This window comes from Prionailurus bengalensis, chromosome D2, assembly GCF_016509475.1.
Source record: "Prionailurus bengalensis isolate Pbe53 chromosome D2, Fcat_Pben_1.1_paternal_pri, whole genome shotgun sequence".
NCBI classification, from domain to species: domain Eukaryota; kingdom Metazoa; phylum Chordata; class Mammalia; order Carnivora; family Felidae; genus Prionailurus; species Prionailurus bengalensis.
In genome coordinates this window covers 55,368,531-55,393,106 of record NC_057351.1, presented here as the reverse complement: position 1 = coordinate 55,393,106, position 24,576 = coordinate 55,368,531, and the positions used below count along the sequence as shown (strand labels likewise).

The following is a 24,576-nucleotide window of genomic DNA, read 5'->3' as shown; positions in this document are numbered from 1 at the left end:
GGAGAGTGGACAGCTCATTGACTGCTGAATCGGTTTAAAAGTTCATTGCAGGCCTGTAAGAGACATTTCGTGGGACATGGTGAGATTCTATCATTTGGGGGAGGCCGGGTGGGAGGGGAGAAGTAGTATGTGTCGTCTCATTTGAAAAGTATTGGCATTGAAAGGAGGGAGGTAAGAAGAAGATGGGAAGAATGAGGGGACAGAAGATCAAACAAGCACTTTAAAAGATATTAATAGAAATAGCAGCTTGTCAATTTTTTCATTGTTTTACTATGAGCTAGGCACTAAGGTATATGCTTTACATTTATTACCTTGTTCGAGCCATATAACCACACCAGGGAGTAGATAGCATTATAGATAGGGACTTTTGGAGATTGCTGATGGTGGAGAAAGGTGCAAATTTAGGGGTGCAAGAAGAGAGCACAAAGCATCTCAAAAACACCTCAAGGAATGAAAGAGGTGTAAAGCTTAGGGGAAGGCTTGACTTAAGAGGAGGCAACATCTAGGAAATTGATGGAAGGAGTGAAAGGCTAGGAAGATAAATGCAGAAAAATAAAGGAAATGGGGGCCTTGGTGAGGGAGGTGAAATTTTGAAGCCATCCTTAAGGAACTTACGGGAATTAAAATATAAAGGAATTTGAAGTCAGATGCTTCGAGTTCTGAGATGCACTCAGAGATACAGTGGTGCCTTGTGATTATAAAGCAGAGTGTGGACATAAATCTGTGACAGATGTGTGGGTGAAATAAAAGTCAAGAGTCTTGGGAACATCGGGACACAACGGGGTATCTCGTTGTTCTCTCTCCCGTGGGTAGCAGAGTTACAAGGGAGTGGATAAGGTGATGGGGTGGAGAAGATGAACTGGGAGCAAGTGAAGCATACATTCAGGAAGGCGGACTAAATCCAGGGCAGCCAACTGTGATGGTTCAGTCTTGGTGTCCTAAGGAGGTTTTCACATTGTTGCTCAGTTAGAGGGAAGGGAACTAACATTTTTTGAATATTTGCTGCTCTGTGCCAGACATGGTATCATACTTCTTATACATGTTGTTAAACCATACAAATCAAGATAGTATTATTGGCTTCCTTTTTGATATAGAGAACCGGGGTCACATAGCTAGAAAATCGGCAGAATCTGGGTTAAAACCGAGGCCTGTTTGACTCCAAAGTCTGTGTTCTTTCTGTGTAATGCTAACTAGCATATGCTGTGTGGTCAGATTGTACTTCGTACAGTAAAATTGATTGTGAAAATCTGTATATAATATCATGTTTTTAATGCACCTGAAGTTTACTGTAAAGAAACCCAATCTCTTTGCATAGTGAATACTCATCCCCAGTGAGTCTCAAGTTTGGATTTTTATGTAAAAGTTTTAAAAGATTTTTTTTTTTTTTGCACTAACATGCTGTTGTCATCATGTAGCCTATGAATTTTGTGATTAATAATTCATGTCAGTAATGTGTTATTTTCTGTTATTTTAGATTCATTGGTTCTCAATTTTCAACTCTTTCATGATGGTTATCTTCTTGGTGGGCTTAGTTTCAATGATTTTAATGAGAACTCTAAGAAAAGATTATGCCAGGTACAGTAAAGAAGAAGAAATGGATGATATGGTGAGCAAACGTTTTTACATTTATTTATAAAAACGATTTAACTCTTATTTTGAATGTTGGCATGTAAGTCACATGAGTGTCAGAATTCAGAATTTTCAGGTTTTAGAAAGGTGTAAAAGTTCCTGAGGGATCTCTAATCAAATATATTGTTTTTACATATTCTGATTACGTGCCCCATAATCAAATATATTAATTTTTTTTCCAGAAAAACATTGAATGTTCACCTTAAGTGAGATAAGTATACAGTACAAATAACCTCTTCACTGTTTTTGCCACCAAATAAGAATGGTGGCACCTGGTGGCACCAGGTTTTGCCACCAAATAAGAATGTGTCCAACTCTGAAGCAGACTTCCAGTTTTCAGAGCTTTTGATTTCAGAATTGTAGCTATGAAGTTGTAGACCTGTATTGACATCTCTCTAATACTGTTAAATACTGCATTAAATTCAGGGAGTGGGCGAAAGGATTCATTTACATTTGGTTTAGTGGGTTCAGAGGGCAGGTTCACTTTCTAAATTCTTTTACTATATTATATACAATGTTGTAAATGAGCAAAAGTGTGTTCTGTAAAATATTAATGGCTGTGCTATGTAGATACATTCCATCATTAAATAAGTTTGGAAAAGAGTTAAACAGGTTAAAACTGAATTAATATGTTAATGTGTATTATGTATTTGGTGCTTTTTAGATATGTCTGACCAGGATCACCCCCAGGCAAAAAGCCAGATTATCTTAAGGGACTGATATTTAAGAAATAATGTTTTAGATACTTCTTTACTCAGGTTGAAAAGGAAAAATTGGGGGCGCCTGGGTGGCGCAGTCGGTTAAGCGTCCGACTTCAGCCAGGTCACGATCTCGCGGTCCGTGAGTTCGAGCTCCGCGTCGGGCTCTGGGCTGATGGCTCGGAGCCTGGAGCCTGTTTCCGATTCTGTGTCTCCCTCTCTCTCTGCCCCTCCCCCGTTCATGCTCTGTCTCTCTCTGTCCCAAAAATAAATAAAAACGTTGAAAAAAAAATTAAAAAAAAAAAAAAAAAGGAAAAATTGAATCCTTTTTCAAAAGTGCTGTAGGCAGTTAACTAATATTTAACAGATAATATTTAACTGATATTTCCTCATATATTTTCTTAGATTCCAGGCTATAAAAGACATTTCTGCATTGTTAGGGCATCTAAGTACTGGTTTCAATCTTTGTTTTCTGTTTGATTCTCCACCTGGCCCCTCATTATGTATGAGCCACAGGCATGATATAAATGACAAGAATAAGAATGTTCAGAGAGCCGGTGTGCTCTTCTCCCATTTTGACCATTTGTGTTTGCTCCTAGACCTTTTCTTTTCCATTTTTTGATATTCTCTGAACACAACTGGGAGCCACCTTCCTGAACCTCAGTAAATGCCATAATATTTTAACATTATAAGTTATTAAGGCAGTGATTATTTTATTTTTTAAAGTTTATTTATTTTGAAAGAGAGAGAGGGAGAGCTCAAGTAGGGGAGGGGCAGAGAGAGAGGGAGAGACAGAATCCCAAGCAGGCTCTGTGCTAGATCTCTTGAACCATGAGATCGTGACCTGAGCTGAAATCAAGAGTCAGATGCTTAACTGACTGAGTCACCAGGAGCCCTTGCAGTGATTATGTTAAATTTGAAATGTCTTTTCTCGGTACTTTGAATCCCTTTAAATAGCTGTAAGTTTGGAAGGAGGGAACTTAAAACTGGAATTGTAATTTTTCACCTACTTTATGTATTTTAATTTTATTCCAAATGCTTTTCTTTTCTCTCTCCATATGTGTGTATATAGGATAGAGACCTAGGAGATGAGTATGGATGGAAGCAGGTGCATGGAGACGTATTTAGGCCATCAAGTCACCCACTGATCTTTTCTTCTCTCATTGGTTCTGGATGTCAGATATTTGCCGTGTCTCTTATTGTTATTATTGTTGCAATGATAGAAGATTTATATACAGAGTAAGTACATGTGTTTAATTTTATTTTTTTGTTCTTGAATAGTGTTAATCATTGGACCATTTTAAGTCAATTATAATTAAATATTTGCTTATTTCCATTATCTTAGAATTTAATATAGCATAAATGTTCTTACTGCAGATAAATAATGAATAATAATATTCAGCTATAAGTATGTTTTTCTGTGACATGCTAAAACATACTAACCTTATTGAACATTTTCATTGGTTATAAACGTTGTGTTCCATTTAGAGGTATGACCAGAGTTACTTATAAGCCAGTGGTGTTTAGCAAAATGAATAGGCTTTTTTTTGAAAGCCGAAGATCCAATTAGATCTTTGTAAAAAGCACAAGAATTTTACAGTTTCTGAATTAGTACTTCGTATTTACCTTCCAAATTGGGACACTGTCTACAGAACAGAAGAAAAATAATAAATAATCTTTAATAAATATTTAATGTTTATTCAATTTATTAATTTTAATATATAACTATTAAATAATAAATAATAGTAAAAAGAGCAGTGGAAAAGGCACATGAAGTTAGAAAAATAATTGCGTATCTGTCTTACCTGTACATGGTTTTTGGTACATTTTTTTCTTTGAGGACAAAATTGGTTGCAGGAAATTCTTGATTTGATGCTTTAGATTCTGTGTCCCCCTCTCTCTCTGCCCCTCCCCTGCTCACACTCTGTCTCTGTGTCTCTCAAAAATAAATAAATATTGAAAAAAAAATTTTAAAAAAGAAATTCTTGATTTGAGGTCTTTGGATTATTAGAAAATTAACACAGATCTCACATCCCTATTGAGTGGTCCTATAACCTATGCTCAGAAAGCCACGAGTGAAGCAGACATACTTTGAGCCTGGGTCCTAGGGATTATAAATGTAGGAATTTCAGACGTTGTTCCATGAAGTTCTCTATCAGAATGACACTTGTTTCCAGTTAGATCTTTTATCTCTATTTCAGTTCATAATGCATTCTTTTTTTTTTTTTTTTTTTTAATTTTTTTAATGTTTATTTCTGAGACAGAGACAGAGCATGAGTGGGGGAGGGGCAGAGAGAGAGGGACACACAGAATCAGAAGCAGGCTCCAGGCTCTCAGCTGTCAGCACAGAACCCGGTGCGGGGCTCAAACTCACAAACCGTGAGATCGTGACCTGAGCAGAAGTCGATCACTCAACCGACTGAGCCACCCAGGTGCCCCACATAATGCATTCTTTCTTATATATGCCTGGCATTTGGTGGACAAGCAATAAATTGTTGCTGAAAGAATGGCTCTTTAGTTTTATGTTAAATAATAATACTAAATTACTGTTTCTTCCTCTAGACCTTAAGCTCCTTGAGAGCAAGGACTGGATCTTCATTCATTTATCTTTGAATTCTCAAAGTACCTACTTAAATGTGTGGAAGGTACTCAATGCGTGTTAAACTCAAGTGAATATATTGATCAACAAGGTGGTTTCTCTGTAGTTTCTGTTATATTTCTTTAATATATAACCTTTGCAATTTGTTTACCATATAAGCTTTAAAATAATTGTTCAAAACCTAAACTTAAATGTTCTGACTTGTAGTTCATATTTTAGGATATAATGTATTTCAGATGAACTAAACCCCAAATACAAGAAAAGCATTTCAAAAATGCCAAGAAGGCATGCTTTACATCAAATACTGGGTTAAATTCATCCCCACTGACTGAATTGACACTGCACAGTCAGTCTCGAGTGGGTAACCTCTCCTAGAATTCAAGTTTTTGCGTTGTTCCTTCTCAGATGTCAGGGTTACAATTTTGGCAATTCATTTTACTGCAGAAACTCTTTGTTTATAGACCTTCAACTTTAGAAATAAGAAACTTTCTTAGCAGGCACGTCATGCATTGTTCTTCATTATTAATGTTTTTCCTGTATTGTGCTAATTTGAAGTGAACATACTTAATTATATGATTCGTTTTTTTTTTATAGAATTCGTATTAAAGTGGTATTATTTTGATATCGAAGTGACTAACATTGGTGTCCCATTAGGTGCTTGATACTTTAGGTGCTTTTTTACTTTTCACATCCATCCTTTGAAGGGGTATTCTCTATTCGACAGATTAGAAAAGTAAAGTTCAGAGAGGTTAAGTAACATGGCTGAGATCATAACGATTGTTAGGGATGTTCATAAGCTGGGATTTGAACCTACATATGGATAAGGATATGTCTTTTGCCACAACTTGTCTCTTAATTTGCTGTGCTATGGAAATGAAAATAGAGATTATAATAAGCATAAAGTGGTGAGAAAATGAAAAACCTTGCACATGAAATTTGTAAGAATCACTTCAGAGTAGGAATGATTCTAAAAGATGAAAGGCAGATAATGTAACATGTGAAAATTATTTTGTGTTGGTGATGACCACAGCAATCAGAGAAGAAAAACTATTTAGGTAGATAGAGGATCAGTATCAATGTGGATGCCTATGAGTGTGATATAACTCCTGAGAAGGCATAGTGTTTGAGAACCTGTGGAAAAGTCTGGAAAAATACAGCTGCTCTATAACTTTGGGTGGAGAGTGGTGAGTTGACAAGTGTAAGCTCCTTAGATGTTTCCCCCCTCCAGTCTTGGAGAGATGAACAAAGAGGACAATTCTCTCCCTCAGCATATTTTACAGTGTAGATGAAAACGGTGTATTTTGGGTGGAGAATGCCCATAGAATATTTATGAACGAAGAGATGAAGGGTCTGTCTGATTTTTAAAACCATGACTGATACTTACACTTCACTTAGTGCAGTGTCTCTGGGGATTGCAAGCTTAAATCCCTCGTAGGCATTTTGGACCCTCCATCACATGAGCAATACTTTTGAACCCTCTCTGCTAACATTAAGAACTTCTGACTGGTAATAGACTGGTCTTAGACCAAAGCAGCCTTTTGGTTTTCAGTATTGCTAGGCCTTTGTCAACCTTCACATACCTAGTTACAAACAGAGAATGGGCCAGATTTTTTAATGATAATCTGAAAGGAAAAAGTACTTAGAGTGTTTGAGTTGTTGAAAAAACAAATTTTGATTTTAAAAACTTTGAGACCCACGATTGTTTACTTTTTTTTTTTTTTAAGTAAGCTCTACACCCAACATGGGTCTTGAACTCATAACCTTGAGATCCAGAGTCGTGAGCCAGCCAAGTGCCCAGAGACCTATGATCTTTTTTAAAGAAAACAATATTTTTAATGTTTTTAAAAATTTATTTACTTTTGAGAGACAGCACAAGCAGGGGAGGAACAGAGAGAGAGGGAGACACAGAATTGGAAGCAGGCTTCAGGCTCTGAGCTGTCAGCGCAAAGCCCGACGTGGGGCTCAAACCCACAGACCGAGAGATCATGACCTGAGCCGAAGTCAGATGCTTAACTGACTGAGCCACCCAGGCACCCTGACCCACAGTCTTTTAAACATGGGAATGACATATTCTTATATTACTACCACATTTGTATCTAGCTATGTATTGATGGAAATTGAATACTGTAGTGTTTTAACTACTGTGCATCCACTTTGAGAAATTCAGCATTGGTGTTTGGGCAGAGGAGCACTACATACTTCAAGACTTTATGATCTTTTTGTATTCTATATAGGTGGACAGTGAAATATAATAATTACTACCGAGAAGGTGGTTAGTTTATGAAAATTGTACATCATCCCAGTACACACATTCGTGTGGTATTCTTGTAAATTCTCTTTAAAAGAATATTCTTTAGCTCAAATTGACAAGGTTATATGCTCTATCTACAGACTTTATTTTACCTTCCTAGTTATGCTAAGTTTCAAAAAGAGTCTTTATTGTTAGTAGTTTAAGTACATTCTTTTTGAAGTTAATTTATTTTGAGAGAGAGGAAGTGAGTGTGTGTACATGCACATGTGTGAGTAGGGGAGAAGCAGAGAGATCCCAAGCAAGCTCCGTGCTATAACTGCAGCCCAGTGCGGGCTCGATCTTATGAACCCGCGAGATCATGACCCGAGGTGAAGTCAAGAGTCAGGCCCTTAACCTCCTGAGCCACCCAGGAGGTGCCCTAAGCACATTTCTATATTATGACAAATGATACTGTCATTTATCATTTTAATATTTCTCTTTGCAATTAGGCATTTAAAATATTTTGTTCAGCTTTATTCAACAGGAGGGTTGATCTGAATTTCCTAGATACCATTAGTGGAAGAAGAGATTAGAAATTGTTGATCTGAGTTAATGTTGATTGTGGACCTATGGATTAAAAAAAATTTTTTTTTTAATGTTTATTTATTTTTGAAGGAGAGAGAGAGAGACAGAGTGTGAGCAGGGGAGGGGTAGAGAGAGGGGAGACGCAGAATCCGAAGCAGTCTCCAGGCTCCGAGCTTTCAGCACAGAGCCTGATGTGGGGCTCAATCTCACGAGCTGTGAGATCATGACCTGAGCCGAAGTCGGACACTCAACTGACTGAGCCACCAGGCGCCCCTGGACCTATGGATTTTTAAAAAAAATTTTTAATAGTATAAGGAAAACTAAGAAAAGTCTCAGTGTTATACCATTTAAAGTAATAACACTAATATAGGTTACATTACTTCCATTTTATTTGCCAGTGGGCAAAAATCTTAAGCAATTAAATCAATTTATAAAGAGGAATATTCTAATTATTTTTCTTAACAGATGAATATCCTTATCCATATGATGTGATTGGTTCACAGGGTTGCAAAACAATTTTAGTGCCAGCTTCTAACATTTTTGCCAAAGAAATGTGAAATATTTGTTTAGAATATATTATGAAATTTAACTGCAGATGAAAAAAATTAGTATTAGCCTGTGCAGTTTTAACTAGAAATTCATTCACTCAGCAACCTTCTGAGATCCTTTATAGTCCAGGATGATATTTTTGTGTTCCTGTTAAATTTATCTTTGAAATTACACTGACCTTAATGTGATAGGCTTTATGATATTTTCTTTAAATTGTTGGTTTTAACTTACCATATATGTTGTTTCGCCTTTTCAGGAGGGGATCAATGCTCAGTACAGCCATATTTGTCTATGCTGCTACATCTCCAGTGAATGGTTATTTTGGAGGAAGTTTATATGCCAGACAAGGAGGTAACTTAGAAGTGATCTCTTCGTATTTTTAATTATAGATGCCAATATTCTACTGTGGGGTATTTGGAATTTAAAATGGATAGTACAGCCATTGTAAAATACTTTGTGTTCCCATTTCACATAATGTCTACCAAACCGGCTATGGGATCTACTTTGCTTTTATGGAATCCTTCCATTTTATTTCTGAAAATTAGGAATAATTAATAGATTATGTCCATTGTTCACTGTGAAGTTAGCTAGCCCTGAGGAACATGTAGGAGAGAGTATATTTAAGTTATTGATATTACTTTGCTTTGAGGTGCCTTACTCCCTAAATGTCCTCCGTGGGAGGCCTCCACATAGAGTATATAGTGTTACAGCTGATAAAGGCATGTTTTTTGGCTTTTGGATAAAGTATTGGACTGGAAGGAGACTAGGAGAGAGCTGTTTATTTCTATTGACTCAAATATTTATCAAAGGACCCTGCATTAAGATTTTTGTTATTCTTTGTCAAAATCTTTTGCTAAGATTAGCACTTCATCTTAAATACTCCCTCGCTTCTCTACTTTTGTGACCTGGAAATGATGGGAGATACAGGGAAGATGCAAAGGTACTGCTCCATGGTGTTTCTTTCTGTGGTAGCATTCAAGGGTTTTCACATTTTCTTGTTTTCCCTGTAATTGGGGCCAGAAAAGTACTGAAAGTAGATTTGCGTATTTCAGTTTATGACTGAAGGGTTGTTGAAAGACCTTAAAATTATATTCCTAAGGATGGAGACTTTCTCATGTGATTTTCCCAGCTCATCTTAAACAATGTCAGCATTAAGGGATCCTGCTTTTTAGTCGACTAGCCTTATAGATAGATTATTGGCATTCTGAGCATGTATAGGATCATTTAAAATTTCTCCAGTATATCCTGGTTTACCATTACTCTTTTTATTGGTCCTACTAGATTTAATGTGACTTGTACCTTCAGGGTAAATAATTCTTTGGATTGCCTGAGGGAGTATCATAGATTGCTAATTATTTTTGTTAACTGTTCAATGTCTTATATACCTTTAGCTACAGGAAACAAGTCTTATCATAACAGGATTACCATCCTAAGGAAATCAGGATGCCTGAGTCAACTTCAGCTTTGAATTTGATGTGAAAACTAGTTAGGCTGAGAAATTTACATTTTATGACCTCCAGAAAAGTCTCCACAGCAGAAACATTATTTAAAACAGGAAATTTATTCACTCTTGGACAGAAATTTGCTTTTAGTTTGATTGCAAGTTAAGAACACCTAGCTACACTTTTCTTTATTAACACTTAACTCTTGAAAGCAGAGTTCAGACTCAAACCTAGGAGTATCAGATGTTACCATGTATAATCTAAAGGTTTTTTTCTGATTGACAGTGCCTTGAGGAGGTCTGATCGTGTACTGATAATTTTGTCTGAGCGATCCCTAAAAGCCAGGTTAATGTAAGAAGTCAACCCAGAGAGTTGAGAATTTTTCAGACTTACTTCATTGCACTACAGCGAAGGTCTGCATATTGTCCTCAGTGTACTGGATAATCCTCCAGACCCAGTTTGAAACTAGGGGTAGCCTGGAACTTGACCAGAATCTCCGAGGTTGCAGGGGACCAACAGGAAGCACAGTGTAGATGCCTGGGCTACTGATTGTACCCAGTGGAATGTGTGTGGGATTTTTTGTGACTGTTGGAAGGAAAGGGAGTAAGAGAATTAAATATGGAATTTATTAATACATTCTGAATCTGAGCAGGTAATGGAAAGTGTAGGAAAAGATAGTGCTGAGAAAGAGATAGAATTAAATAGGAAAAATAATACTTTAATTAATGGCCACCCTTTTTGTGTTGTTTTTGTGGTAAAATGCTGAATGTTGAGTCTGTGTGTGGAAAGGAGGGGCCCTTGAAACTTACCTGAGAAAGAAATAATATAGAGTATATAGAGGTGATACTTGAAAATCAAGGAGTTTTTCTGGAAGAATGTCAAGATTTGGGATAGTAATTCTATGAGATGGATGTTTGAAGGAGCTTCACATAGAAGAAAACAGAAGTTAGGGTATTGCTTATTTTGCTTATAGCGCTTTACTTTTTTTTTTTTTAAGTTTTTATTTATTTTGAGAAAGCGCGCGCGCGCGAGAGAGAGAGAGAGAGAGAGAGAGAGCGCGCACACGCGCGCACTTGAGTGGGGGGCAGGCAGAGAGACAGGGAGAGAGACAATCCCAAGCAGGCTCTGCACCATCAGCGCAGAGCCCGATGTGGGGCTTAAAACTCACGAAACGTGAGATCATGACCTGAGCCTAAGTCCAGTGCTTAACCGACTGAGCCACCCAGGCGCCCCACTTATAGCACTTTCTGTTTGGGTCCCGATTGCTTTTGGTTGTGGAGTTGAATTGTAATATCGATCCAGTATGAAATCTTTGTGTTTTGTTCCTAAGCAGTATGCAGGTGCTTTCTTGGCAGTGCGCCTGCTCGTATACTCTGCTGTATTAGAAAGATCGCTCCTTGTTCTCCTGATCAGTATGCACACGATTTAAAATTTTTGATTACATAGTTTAAACATTCCTTTCTTTGACTGTTTAAATAACAGTTGTTCACTGTATAGAATTTTGGCGGTACAAAGAAATAGTGAAACTTAAAGTCTGTAGTTCTAATTGCTGAGAGAGAGAGCTCATGAAACACTCTTTTGTTTTTCCCTTTTGAAACAAATTTAAATATATATTTATAATCATAATTACAGCTAAAAGTAAATTTGGGGTAAGTTCAACTTAACTAGGGGTAATTTAATTTGGGGTAACTTAAACTAAGGATTTAAAAAAAATTTTTTTTAAGCAGTGTAATCCTCTTTTCAAATGAAAGCTTACATGAACTCCATTGTGTAAATTTGTTGAAAATGGACTTGTTCTGGTTAAAACAGGGTTCGGGGCTCTTCTTTCATCAGTGACTTCATGGGCACCTCCAAGAAGCTCCCGAATTCCTATTTGGAAAACGCCTATATAGGCCGACTTGTAGCCCAGAAAGATTGAGTGGCTTACCAAAATTCACAGCAGTTCAGTGGCAGTATCACGACAGAAAATTAGGACATTTGACTATATAGTCCATTGCTCTTTTCTGGTGCATCCACTTCAAAAGCTGTTTGCATTAGACATACTTGAATAGCTGTTGTCCTGAAACAATCATTAGAGTGTCAGATTTTAAGATGTTTACATGAGAATTTTAAATAAATGTTTTGGCACTAAAGAAACAATAATTTGGTGCCTTATGAACATTAATATATGCCCCTCACCTCCGATTTTCATTATTTCCTTTCTCTTTCAGGAAGGAGATGGATAAAGCAGATGTTTATTGGGGCATTTCTTATCCCAGCTATGGTGTGTGGCACTGCCTTCTTCATCAATTTTATAGCCATTTATTACCATGCTTCAAGAGCCATTCCTTTTGGAACAATGGTAAGTTGCTTGAATCTTGCTTTTAAACTGGAAAAGTATAAGCATTCTAATATGAGGCCTGCTGTCTCTCTGAAGTACCTCTTCGTAAGAAGAATTTTGGCATTTGCAGCCAGTCCCTGACCAGTCACAGAAAGTTAGGTGAAGAAAACTTTTTCTTGATTCTGTGAACCAGTGAAGTGAAAGTCCGACTTCTAAGTGTGATGAGAGAATACTATACTTTTTATCAGAGATGGGAGAAACTAGAGAATATATTATAGAGGAAGAATAATGACATACGAAAAAATGAGGGTGTTTTAAGGTGATAGTGGGTGCGTTGGTAGTGGTAGGAAGTGAAGCTTCTCCATAATACGTTTTCTTTTTTCAGTATACACTGAAAACATTTATACTGATATGTTGCTACAGACATTAAAACCCTATCTCATATCTTACCTGTAATCACAGACTTTGAAATATTTTGGATCTTTTAACTACATTAAAACTAAAACACAGATATATACCAGTGCTTTACAAAGGTAACCCACAGCCTCCAAATTGTTCTTGTTGTTACCTTTTTTTAAAAATGTTTATTTATTTTTGAGAGAGAGACAGAGTACAAGCAGGGAAGGGACAGAGAAAGAGGGAGACACAGAATCTGAACCAGGCTCCAGTCTCTGAGCTGTCAGCACAGAGCCCGACGCAGGCCTCGAACCCACGAACTGTGAGATCATGACCTGAGCTGAAGTCAGATACTTAACCGACTGAGCCACCCAGGCGCCCCTTGTTGTTACCTTTTTGGAGCAGACTTCAATATTTTGTTTTATTTTGTTTTTAAAGATATACATATATATATGTATTTAATGTTTATTTATTTTTGAGAGAGACAAAATGAGAGTAGGTTAGGGGCAGAGAGAGAGGGAGACACAGAATCCAAAGCAGGCTCCAGGCTCTGAGCTGTCAGCGCAGAGCCTGATGTGGGGCTCGAACTCATGAGCTGTGAGATTATGACCTGACCTGAAGTCGGACACTCAACCAACTGAGCCACCCAGGTGCCCCGACTTATTTTTAATGTACGCTTGTGCAGACATGTGCACCCTCTTATGCACATGTATGCAAGGTGCACCATGGTTGCTGCTTTTCAGAGAGGCTGTGTAACGTGGTCAAGGTCATACAAATATTGGCAGAACTGTAACTGGACCCATATCTCTTTCTGAATTTTGATCTTTGGTTTTCTGTCAAATGGTTTCATAAAAATTCCAGGTGATTTTGGTTGTTTTATAATCTGGGTTTCTCAAAGATCCTGCATTATACATTTTTACTAAATGTTTGATACTTTTTAGTTGGAAATATTTTTGAAAATTGCTTCAAAATTGGCATTCTTGTTTTTGTTTTTTTGCAATCCAAAGTGAGTGATAATAGTTGGGAAAGGGTAACATAATTAATTACATTCAGAACTAGAAAAGAATTTGCTTCATAATAGTTACAGGCCATTAGAAAGTATCTATAGGGCTTCAACTATCTCTTAAAGATCATCTGCTGAATTAATTATTTTCATAGTGCTTTAAAAGTTAAAATTCAGATTCTGCTATAATTTTCCTCAAAGTTTTGAATTGATGTGGTGAAAATTATATTTTAAAGTTGCTTTCCTTCACTAAAATTTTAAATTTTACCGCTTGTAAAGAGGGTTTTAAATTTTCAGTGTAATTTGCCTTTAGATAATTTAATGATTACTAGTTGTTAGAATACAGTTTCAGCCTCTGTACTGAGCCGAAGCAGGTTGATAAAAGTGGTCTTCGCACTTGCAAGACTGGCTGCTGATGCCGAGCAGGCACCTGAAGTACCTTGTTCTTCAGTTATTTCCAAATTCGGAATGAAGGACATTCATCGCCCTCAAGTTTTAATCAGATGTGTAGTCTAACATTTTTTTTTTCTCCTTTAGAAAGTATCAAAATTTGTTTAGAAAATGAAATTTAAGAACTTGAGGTGAATGTTTGACCCAGCTGTCCATTCAGTATTTTAACTAATGAAATTTGTATTTTAGTTATTTGTTGATATTACAAAGGAAGTGGTTATACAGTCTCAAAATCTCCATGGCTCTCAACCCTAGGTACACATTAGAATCCTTGGGAATTTAAGTAATTTCAGTACTCATGGCTTCGTCTTAAGCCAGTTTAATCTGTTTTGCTTTAAATCCAGTCACTAGCGTTTACCTGACTCTGGTTCCCAGCATCTGGAGATGGACCTCTCGGCTGAAAGGCTCCCAAGCCATATGTTTCTGAGAAACTGTGTGCTCCTACTTAACTGGACACCCTTGTTTGAAAATCAGTCTTCAGATACTCCTGTATGCTCTTCCCCTGGCCTTAGCTGTTTCTGTCCCCCATTCCTTCGATCTCGTGGACATTGAGCCCTTTCTCAATGATCTTTCTCTAGTTCTCTGTTTTCTCAAATACTTCATAGCTAAGGATTTAATCCAACTTTGGTGAAAGTGATTTCAGGCTTTTGCCTGCTTTAATAGAAGCACCCACATAATAGGGTTTTGCCAACTTGGGATCTGGAATTTTGTCAGAATACTGCTGTTGTCACCAGGACTAGCCCAAGATTGAAAGTGAGCAGAATTTGTCTTCAGACCCCAACTTCTCTGCTCAGGTATACCTAATTACACATAAAAGCCATTAAATCCGTGTCAGATTAAACTTTTTGAACAATTGTTAATCTTCCTGGCTTAATAAAGATAAATGTAAGTAGAGGGTAGTAATAATAATCTGAGCTCATATCATATCTCAAAAATGAAATTCATGATATGTGATCAGAAATTACCGCAGTAAAGAATGGAGACCAAGACGAATGAACAGGTACTATTTTATATCTCTCAAAGGTTATGAGAAAAGTAGAATATCCCTAAGTGTAAAGGAATAATAAAGATCTATATATATATAAAAAAACAAAAACAAAACTCTGTTACCTAACCTGAACTTTTGACAAACGCTAAGGCAAATTGGGATTTTGTAAAAATACTTTCCTAGTGTGACCACAGGCTTATTACATGGGACCAGGTGATGTAACAGAGTAGAAGAAAAAATGGCTCTAACCCATTCTTTTTCTTTTTCTTTTTCATTAAATAAAATAACCTTTAAACAAGAAAAGATAAGAGGAAAATAATCCCTGATAAGGGGGAAATGAAGCCTAAGAAAGGGAAGGGGATTCCTGGTACAGGACTCCACAGCTACCTTAGCTGTAAGTTTGCTGCTTATGTAAGTGACCTTTTAGACATACTGAGAGATCATGCTGATAAGCGATGTCTGAATAACTGTGTAAGAGAACAGAAGCATTGTAAAACTGGACATTGGCAAATTTACTTTTCCAGAAGGGAAAGGAAGAAAGTGGATTCTACCTTACAAAATGTGGTGAATTTGGTGAAACACAAGATATTAGAATGTTACTAAAATTTGTCTTTTAAATCCTGGAAATAATGAACATTGGGAGCTATTATGGATTTATGAAGACAAAAATACTAGAACAACTTCATTTCCTCTTGGTAGGTTTTAGTAGATAAGAACAAAAGATTGGAAGGTATTGATCTTGTTGGACAAGATAGAGAAATATAGGTGGAATAGTACAATCAGGTAGATGTGTGAATAGTTATAGAATTAAAGAAATAGAATGATATCACTAATAAGATGTCACATATGTCTTTCAGTAGAGTAGACTTTGACCAATTCGATGATTGTTAATGATGTGTATAAAGGCGTAATGAATTGAAGATTAAGTTGAAAAAGGACATGAGATCAAGGAGAAAACTAGGAATGTGGAATGATGAAGACAACATCTAAAACCGGTCTCACCTGACTGAAATGATGTGCCAAATTTGACCAGACGAATTCTAATAAAGAGAGATACATGTGTGTTGCATTTTGTAGTTTGCCAAAAGCTCTTTCTTACCTTATCTGGTTTCAGAAGGACCCAAAGAGATAGAGCTAGTGACATGTGTTATCCCTGTCATACAGAGCAGAAGCCCAGGACTCTTGCAGAGTAACTGACTCAAATCACATTTTGTTTGTTGTGCTGTGGTGATGATTTGTTTTTATTTGTCTATTTTCTTTCCTTCTTTTCTGCCAAAAGGAATTTTAGCTTTATGCTGAGACTTGTGAATGTAGAATATGTTATGCCTTTGTGTGTGTGTGTGTGTGTGTTTACAGCTGTGTAGAGATATAATTAATACATGATAAATTGTATGTATTTAAAGTATACACTTTGTTGAGTTTTGATATGTGTATACATTTAGGAAACGATCACCACAGTCAAAAAAAAGAAGGTATTTATGAAGTCCAGAAGTTTCTCTGTGTACCTTTGTAATTCACCCCTTTTTTCCTCCTCCTTCTTCCCTCCTCAGGTAACCATGGATCTGCTCTCTGTCATCATAGATTAGTTTGCATTACCCAGAATTTTATCTAAATACAGTCACATAATATGTTCTTTTTTTGTCCTTTTTCACTCAGAAAATTATTTTGAGATTCATTGATGTTGCATGCATTAAAGTTTATTGCTTTATATTGCTCAGTAGTATTCCATGGATATACCACAATTGTTTACCCATTTATCCAGTAATGCATTCTTGGGATTATTGATCCCAATTATTAATGCATTATTTCCAGTTTTTGGCTATTATAAATCAAACTGTTATGAGTATTCATATACAAGCCTTTGTGTTGGATATATTTTCAGTCGTCTTGGACAAATAACTACAGTGGAATGACTGAGTCATACAATATAGTTTAATAAGAAACTTCTAAACTGTAACAATATGTGTTGACTATACTCAAAAAAAAAAAAAAGAAGAGACCACTAAACTTTTCTACAACAATTTTGTCATTTTACATTCCCACCAGTATTGTATAGGATGAGTTGCAGTCACTCCACATCATCTGTGGCACTTGATGTGTCTTTTTAATTTTAGTCATTCTAGAAGATACATAGTGGTGTCTCATTGTGGTTTTAGTTTGCATTTCCTTAATAACTAATCACATTCAAGCTCTTTTGTGTATTTATTTGCCATCCCTATCTTTTTTTTTTTAATGAATCTTTGGCCTGTTTTTTTATAGGTTATTTGTCTAGTTGAGTGGAAGAGTTCTTTGCATATTGTACGTACCTGACCTTTGTCTTAGTTTGGAAATCTAGTCTCCCCCTTTGTGGCTTGTCTTTTTGTTCTTTTAAGAATATCTTTTGATGGGGCTCCTAGGTAGCTCAGTCGGTTGAGCGTCTGGCTCTTGATTTCTGTTCTAGTCACGATCCCAAGATCATGGGATCAAGCCCTGTGTCAGGCTGTGTGCTGAGCGTGGAGCCTGCTTAAGGTTCTCTCTCTCTCTCCCTCTGCCCCTCTCCCCTGCTGGAGCTCTCTATCCCCCAGGGAAAAAAAAACCAAAAAAGTCTCTTTTAAAGAGCAAACATAATTAAGTGTAATTTATTGATTTTTTTTTTCTTTATATGTGCTTTTCTGTCCTTTTGCCAAACCAAAGATCAGTTAGCCTTTCTCGTGTTTTCTTCTAGAAATTTTATAATTCTAGCTCTTTAATATGATCCATTTAAGGTCAGTGATCATTTTTGGTAATTTTGTATCTTGCATGGGTAAAGAAAGGGTCTTTTGTTTTGCTTTGCTTATGACTAGTGTTCCAACATTTCTTGAAAAGAAAACATGCTTTCTCTACTGAATTGCCTTAGCACTTTTGTTGATCATCAACTGACCATATAAAGGTGGATCCATTTCTGAACTTTTTGTTTTCTTCCATTGATTAATTTGTCATGTTTTTATGCCAGTGTGACATTATCTTGATTACTGCAATTTTTATAATTTTTGAAATCACTTCTTTTTCAGTGTTGTTTTGGCATTTTTAGGTTCTTTCATTTCCATCTAAAGTTTAGAATGACCTTGTCAGTTTATACAAAAAACCCTGAGATTTTGATTGGGATTGTATTGAATCTATAGATCAATTTGGGAAGAATTGACATCTTAACAATATTGAATCTTTTAATTATTGAACGCAGTATATCTTATATCTCTTAACCTAGTTTAATTTTTATGTGCAACATTTTGTAAATTTTGTTGTTTAAATGTTGTACATCTTTTATTGAATTTACCCTTATTTCATATCTTTCATGCTATTTGTAAATGGTATTTTTAAAATATCAGAAAAATAATTGATTTTTGTATATTGGCTTTGCATCCTGCAACTTTGCTAAAGTTACTTATTCTGATTTCTTTTTTTGTAGATTCCTGAAGATTTTTTACATAATCATGTGGTCTGTGAATAAAGACACTTTCACTTCTACTTTTCTAATCTATATACCTTTTATTTCTTTTTCTTGCCATGTTGCACTGGCTACAACCCCCCAGTGCAGTGTTGAACAGAAGCAGTGAGAGCTGACTTTTCTTGTCTTGTTCCTCCCCCTAGAGGGAAAGCATCCAGTCTTGTGCCATCAAGTAAAATGTTACCTGTATTTTTTTTGCAGGTGCCCTTCATCAAGTTGATGAAGTTCTCTCCTGCTTAGTTTGCTGAGAGTTTTTTGTTGTAATTATTTTGAATAGAAGTTGGATTTTGCAGTGGCCTTTTCTGTATCTTTTGAGATAATCTATGATTTTTATTTTTTAGTGTGGTAATATGGTGAATTATATTGATTTTTGAATCTTAAACCAATTTTTCATTCCTTCAACAAACCTCAGTTTGGTATGATGTATTATCTATTGTGTATATTGCTGGATTCCATTTGCTAAGATTTGTCAGGTTTTTTTTTTTTTTGCATCTATATTTATGAAAGATATGATCTGTAGTTTTTTTTTTTTCTGGTTTTGCTATCAGTATGATGCTAGATTCATCAAATAAATTTTTAACTTCAAGTCCAATGTTTCTTCTGTTAGACTACTGACATAGCTCAAAAAGCAGAATGGGAAGTTATTTATTAGCATGTTGAGAATAATCTCATAAAATAGAAAGGCTTCTTATAGGCTTTTGTGTTTGAGTTAGTGGTACTCTGATTATTAGTTCCTATTATTGAAATGCTTATAGACATAAAGGTGTAAATGTATGAGTAGAAAAAGAGTGATAAAAATTGTCTAGTCTGAGCGTGTGGTGAAGAAATGCATAAACATAATGACCGGTAAGACAATATATTACCTGAGAATCACCTTACCTAAAAGCAATTATTGTCTATCACCGTAAATAAAATTTATATTCTTTAGAATTCCAAAACAACTCTCAGGATGCATTTTCCCTCTCCATTCATTCCATTTACAACACAGATTTCATAAAAGGCCACTTCGGAAGCAGAGCTGGAATAAGTACTAGCCACATTCTTGGTTTGTGACAGATTAGAGGAGCTGACCAGTTGGTACACTTTGGGGTATTAAGTGCTGATAGGCAGTACTTGTTTCTAACTTGCTCTTATTGTAGATCACTCCCTCAACCTTGAGTAAGTCCCCCACCCCCCCCAACCCCTGCACTTCCTTACCTGTTTTCGATGTTAGTCCGTGCACGGTGGCTAGGAGGCCAGGGGAGGGCCCTGTATCTGTTTGAGCCCCAGAGCTTTCATGGGTGTAGTAGACTAATGGGTTTTTTTTTTTAAGTCTTAACTGCTAAATTTCATTTTAAAATGAAACTATGTGGAAGCCCAATATAGAAAATAGATATCAACATGAATCCTTTAGTATAAATAAATTTTTGCAAATTCAGTATCGTAACATTCTATATTTAATGAGAAGCAGTAAAGTTGTGATGAATACAGATCTAATGTAAAGGAGTATGAGTAAGAGTTCAGTCATATCTTCTTCAGTAACCGGTTTATTTGGCTAAATATCAGTCTTGAGAAAAATCCTGACTTCACGGATGATTTGATTCATGTGACTTTTTTTTTTTTTTAACAGCTTGCCTTACAGTCTCAGAGTAATTCTTCAAGTAAACTCATCCAGAACTTGAACATAAAGGAGTCGGAAATTGGTTTCACAGTTCAGTCACTAACAGTTCTAACAAACCACTAACGTTTTTTGTCATGTATAAGAAAACAGACAAGCAAAGGGGAAAAATTAAACAGATCTCAAACAGTTGATAATGTCTTGATGAGACTGTTTATAGATTCCTTTATTGATTATTGTCGTTTTGCTTTGAATGAGCACACAGACAATATACGCCCTCGTGTTGCTTGCCACTTAATTGCCTGCCACGCATATGTGCTATAGTACATTTGCTTGTACAACTCTAATAATAGCAAATATGTACAGGCCCGAATGGGATCGATGGGAGGGGAGGGAGAACAAAAGACCAGTGTAGCATTACAAACCTTCCTAATCAATAACACATTTACGAGAAATCCAAATATAGACACATCAGGAGAAACTGTTCTCAGGTTTGCATGAAAATGAGTTAATCTGGTTATGATAGCCTCAGTGTATTAATGTTTGACACAGAACTCCTCTGAATCTATTTTTTTTAATCATACTTCAAGATATTTTGCTTTTTATTTTTTTTTTCAAGTTTATTTATTTGTTTTGAGAGAGTGCACGAGCAAGGGAGGAGCAGGGAGACAGGGAGAGAATCCCAAGCAGGCTCTGTGCTGTGAGTGCAGGAGCCCTACATGGGGCTCAGTCTCATAAACCATGAGCTCATGACCCGAGTCCAAATCAAGAGTTAACTGACTGAGCCACCCAAGCAGCCCTATACTTCAGAATATTTTAAACACTGTTTTCAAAGGATAGTCAAATTAAATGCTTGTGGAATTCCTGAAGCTCTTCAGCAAGACCTGAGGGTTCTGGGCAATAGTTTGAAAACCACTGTCCTAGAGCATGTCATTCCTCAAAGGAATTATTTTCTTCAGCTTCTCTTCAATTCTTATTTGAAATTATACTCCTGGGAAAATAAGAGGAAAATACATAGGTCTCTACTACAGTGTATTAACATTTATGAGTCCTGTATACTTAATGATAGCAAATGAATAATTAAGAAAGCAGTCAACAGCAACAATTGAGACTGAATTCATACCCCCAGGGGCTCCTGGGTGGCTCAGTTGGTTAAGTGTCCGACTCTGGATTTTGGCTCAGGTCACGATCTGGTTCGTTTGTGCTGACAGTACAGAACCTGCTGGGGATCTCCACCTCCTCTCTCTCTGCCTCTCCCCGCTCATGCTCTCTTTCTCTCCCAAAAATAAACAACAAAATTTCATCCTCCCAGATATGTATGAGACAATGTATAATTTGCAATGTTTTCTAATATAACCTTATTTTTCATGTTTCACATATTCTTGTTATATGAGCATAAATTCATATTACTAATAGGTCCAAATTGAGATACCAATAATTTGAGTTCCTAAGCCTGATCTTTAAAATAGAATTCCAGGACTTTCGTAACTTTCATACATTTATACAAGTTTTACCTGGAAGGGATGTGATTCTGCCCTTTGATTTATTTAACACACACACACACACACACACACACACACACGTGCGCACGCGTGTGGGTAGAGTGATGTGGTTTGCACTCATGTTGCTTAAAGATAGACCCCTCGTGTGGTAACTGTGGATTTTCTATCCTCCACCTCTTCATTGTTCATTTCTTCACAATTTTTATTCATCTTTTCTCTCACTTTTACTTTTTATTAGAAACCTAAAATGTATAATTGGAAGAGATCTTAGACGCAGTTCAGTCTTCCATTTTGTAGGAATTCATAATGAAGTGGTTTTAACCAGATGCTGGCTGGAAAAGAGCTTGAGTGAGTCCTTGAGTACCCAGATTTATATAAAGAAGAAAAGCACAGAAATAATTATTTTCCTGACTGCTTTGGTTCTGGAATCTCATATAATCTTCCCTGCAACTTTGGACCTTGAACCACTGATGGGCAGAAAAGTGTTCATGCCATTTTAGTAATGACCCATAGATACGTAAATAGAGATCCGCTTCTGTTAAGATCGATCCTAAGGCGGTGTGAAATGGAAACGGTCATGGATGGTGTCTGAGACTGAACCGAAATGGTGGTCTGGCCACCTCCCAGCTGTGTGGGCGTGGGAAGTTACTTAGCCTCTCTAAGTCTCATTTTCTTCATCTGTGACATAGGGAAATAACATGTAAAGCTCCTTGTGTAGATTAGGAGCTCAATAAAATAAGTTGGTTATAGTGACAGTAGGTAAAGGATATGTTAGAAGCATGACAGCTAAAGGTGAAATGAAGAGAGGAAAAAGGGCTGCAGCAGACACCAGATGGGAGGGTGGGGAATGTGAGCAGCTGCAGTAGGCGGGAAACCGTTCAGCTTGTATTTAGTTCAGTTCTACTGTTTCAATGCACATTCTTCACCTCTTTTCGTTTGTATATATCTTAAGCAATTTTAACCTGTATTGAACTTGAACGTTTTATTTTGTGGTCAAATTGTGTTTAAATTTTTAGGTGTCCCCTTTATTTTTATAAATGTTCTTCTGAGTAATCACACACATTTTAATTTAATTTACAGGTGGCTGTTTGTTGCATCTGTTTTTTCGTTATTCTTCCTCTAAATCTTGTTGGTACAATACTTGGCCGAAATCTGTCAGGTCAGCCCAACTTTCCTTGTCGTGTCAATGCTGTGCCTCGTCCCATACCGGAGAAAAAATGGTAAAGAGAATGCTAAATCTTATATCATTGTCTCTCACAATATAGAAATTCTTAAGGCTATTCTATATATATAACTTTTTGAATTGGCATGCATTTATAAGAATGACTGTCTTAAGAATTTGTCTTTTTAACTTTTTCCTTCAACCTATATTGTTCGCAGTAGTAATCAATTATATCCTTATTTCACTTTCTGAATATCGGTGCCATTTACAGATAAATTTAAATGCTTTGATAAGTACACTGGTGCTTAGAGGTGGGTAGGAACTAGAGCTGTAACAGTTTTATTTACTGTAGTATACAGGCCGGAATTGACCTGCTGCCTATTTTTATAAGTACAGTTTTGTTGGAACATACCTATGCCTGTTCGTTCTCAGATCTAGGACTGCTTTTACACTGCAGCATCAGAGTGAGACCCTGTCACCTGCAAAACCTGAAATATTTACTGTCTGAAACTTCACAGAAGAAGTTTGCCCACCCTTGGCTTACAATTTCATTTTCCTTTCCAGATATTTTGTTATTCTAAATAATACACACATTTGTAGCCACATACATTGTACCAGTTGAAAGATGAATTAGGATTAAGACCAGTTATAATTTACTGACTTAATGTTCTTTATCTTCACTCCTGGGATAGTATAGAATCTCTCAAATACATTCTGTTTTATGGCTAAAATGGGTTCTTAAGAACTCCCAGAATTCAAGATTAATCTTGACAAAGGATGATGAGTATTTGTTAAACAACTGAAGGGATTCTTTAACTGCAGTAATGTAAACATAGTTTACAGTTTATTTGACCAGTCAACTTTGAAATTACGATTCTTAATGGATTTTTAACTTGAGATAATTTGTATTTTTTTTTCAAATTTTGGACATAAAATGGGATGTCATTAGTATGTTATATTTCTAATTTTTGTAATTCACATTGGAAAAAAACTAAATATTTTGCCTTTTGAAATTAGCAAATTGGATGTTTCAGTGCTGATTTATGCTATTCTGCATTCTTCATTTCCTGATTGTTACTAGCAGACAAAAGTAGAGCAGTCTTGCTGTATGGACACCTGTCACATTCTCCATCGCATAAGAAAGAACTGCACAGTAGACTCTGTTCACACGTTGAAAAGCCTCTGTTCCTAGGTAGTTTGCCTCATTATAGACATAATTTATAGTCAGAGACTTACATATACAATCTTTTGTAGACTTGGAGGTATATAGACATTGAAATGGAGGCCGAATAAGACAGCACCTATAAGGGAGGGTGACCTGTTAGAGTGTTAGGATTGTCCATGTTCTTTTTTTTCCTTAGATCGTGATTATGAGAACTTTCGTGCTTTGTTTTTTAAAGTCCGTTTTCTTTTTCAAATCAAGGTTAGACTCTAGGTCACTAGGACTGGTGAAGGAGAGGAAGGAACAACACGTGACCTTGCACACCCTGGGTCACAGGTGGAGGAAGGCTCGTGTGTATCTTTATTTTCTTTATGAAGTTACATGGGCACTAAATCTGAATACTAGATCTGGCTCTCAGTGACTTGTTATCTTGGGAAGATCGTTTTTTAACCTCTGTGGGTCTTGGATTCCTATAAAAGGAGGAAAGAAGACTAGATTAAATGTTTTTTAAGGTTTTTTTTTTTTTTCCAGCTTTCACATACTGATTTCTTCTCATCTTTTTAGTTTGTTTATCCCAGAGATAGTTGTTTACTATTTTTTATATGCCAGATACTGTGCCAGATGCTGGGAATACCTAGATGAATAGCTTCTGCCTGCCAGAGTTAGCATAGCACTAATCTAGTGAGGTATGATATGTATATGATTGCAGTTTCACATAGTGTGAGGTAAGTGCTGCCAGAGTTATGTTCACGAGGCAGTACAAGTATGGGGAAAAAACCCACCTCTTTCTGGGAGACTGGG

At 36.4% G+C, this 24,576-nt stretch overlaps 1 protein-coding gene across 1 annotated transcript in view; it reads left to right on the top strand.

Moving 5' to 3' along the window:
* The window catches only part of TM9SF3 (transmembrane 9 superfamily member 3), a 75,102-nt gene that overhangs the window by 36,853 nt on the left and 13,673 nt on the right, over positions 1-24,576 (top strand). Inside the window, exons 6-10 of the mRNA XM_043597121.1 lie at positions 1,475-1,606; positions 3,400-3,566; positions 8,547-8,641; positions 11,943-12,073; positions 22,532-22,671. Coding sequence (XP_043453056.1) covers positions 1,475-1,606; positions 3,400-3,566; positions 8,547-8,641; positions 11,943-12,073; positions 22,532-22,671 — 665 coding nt within the window. The remainder of the gene's footprint in view (positions 1-1,474; positions 1,607-3,399; positions 3,567-8,546; positions 8,642-11,942; positions 12,074-22,531; positions 22,672-24,576) is intronic.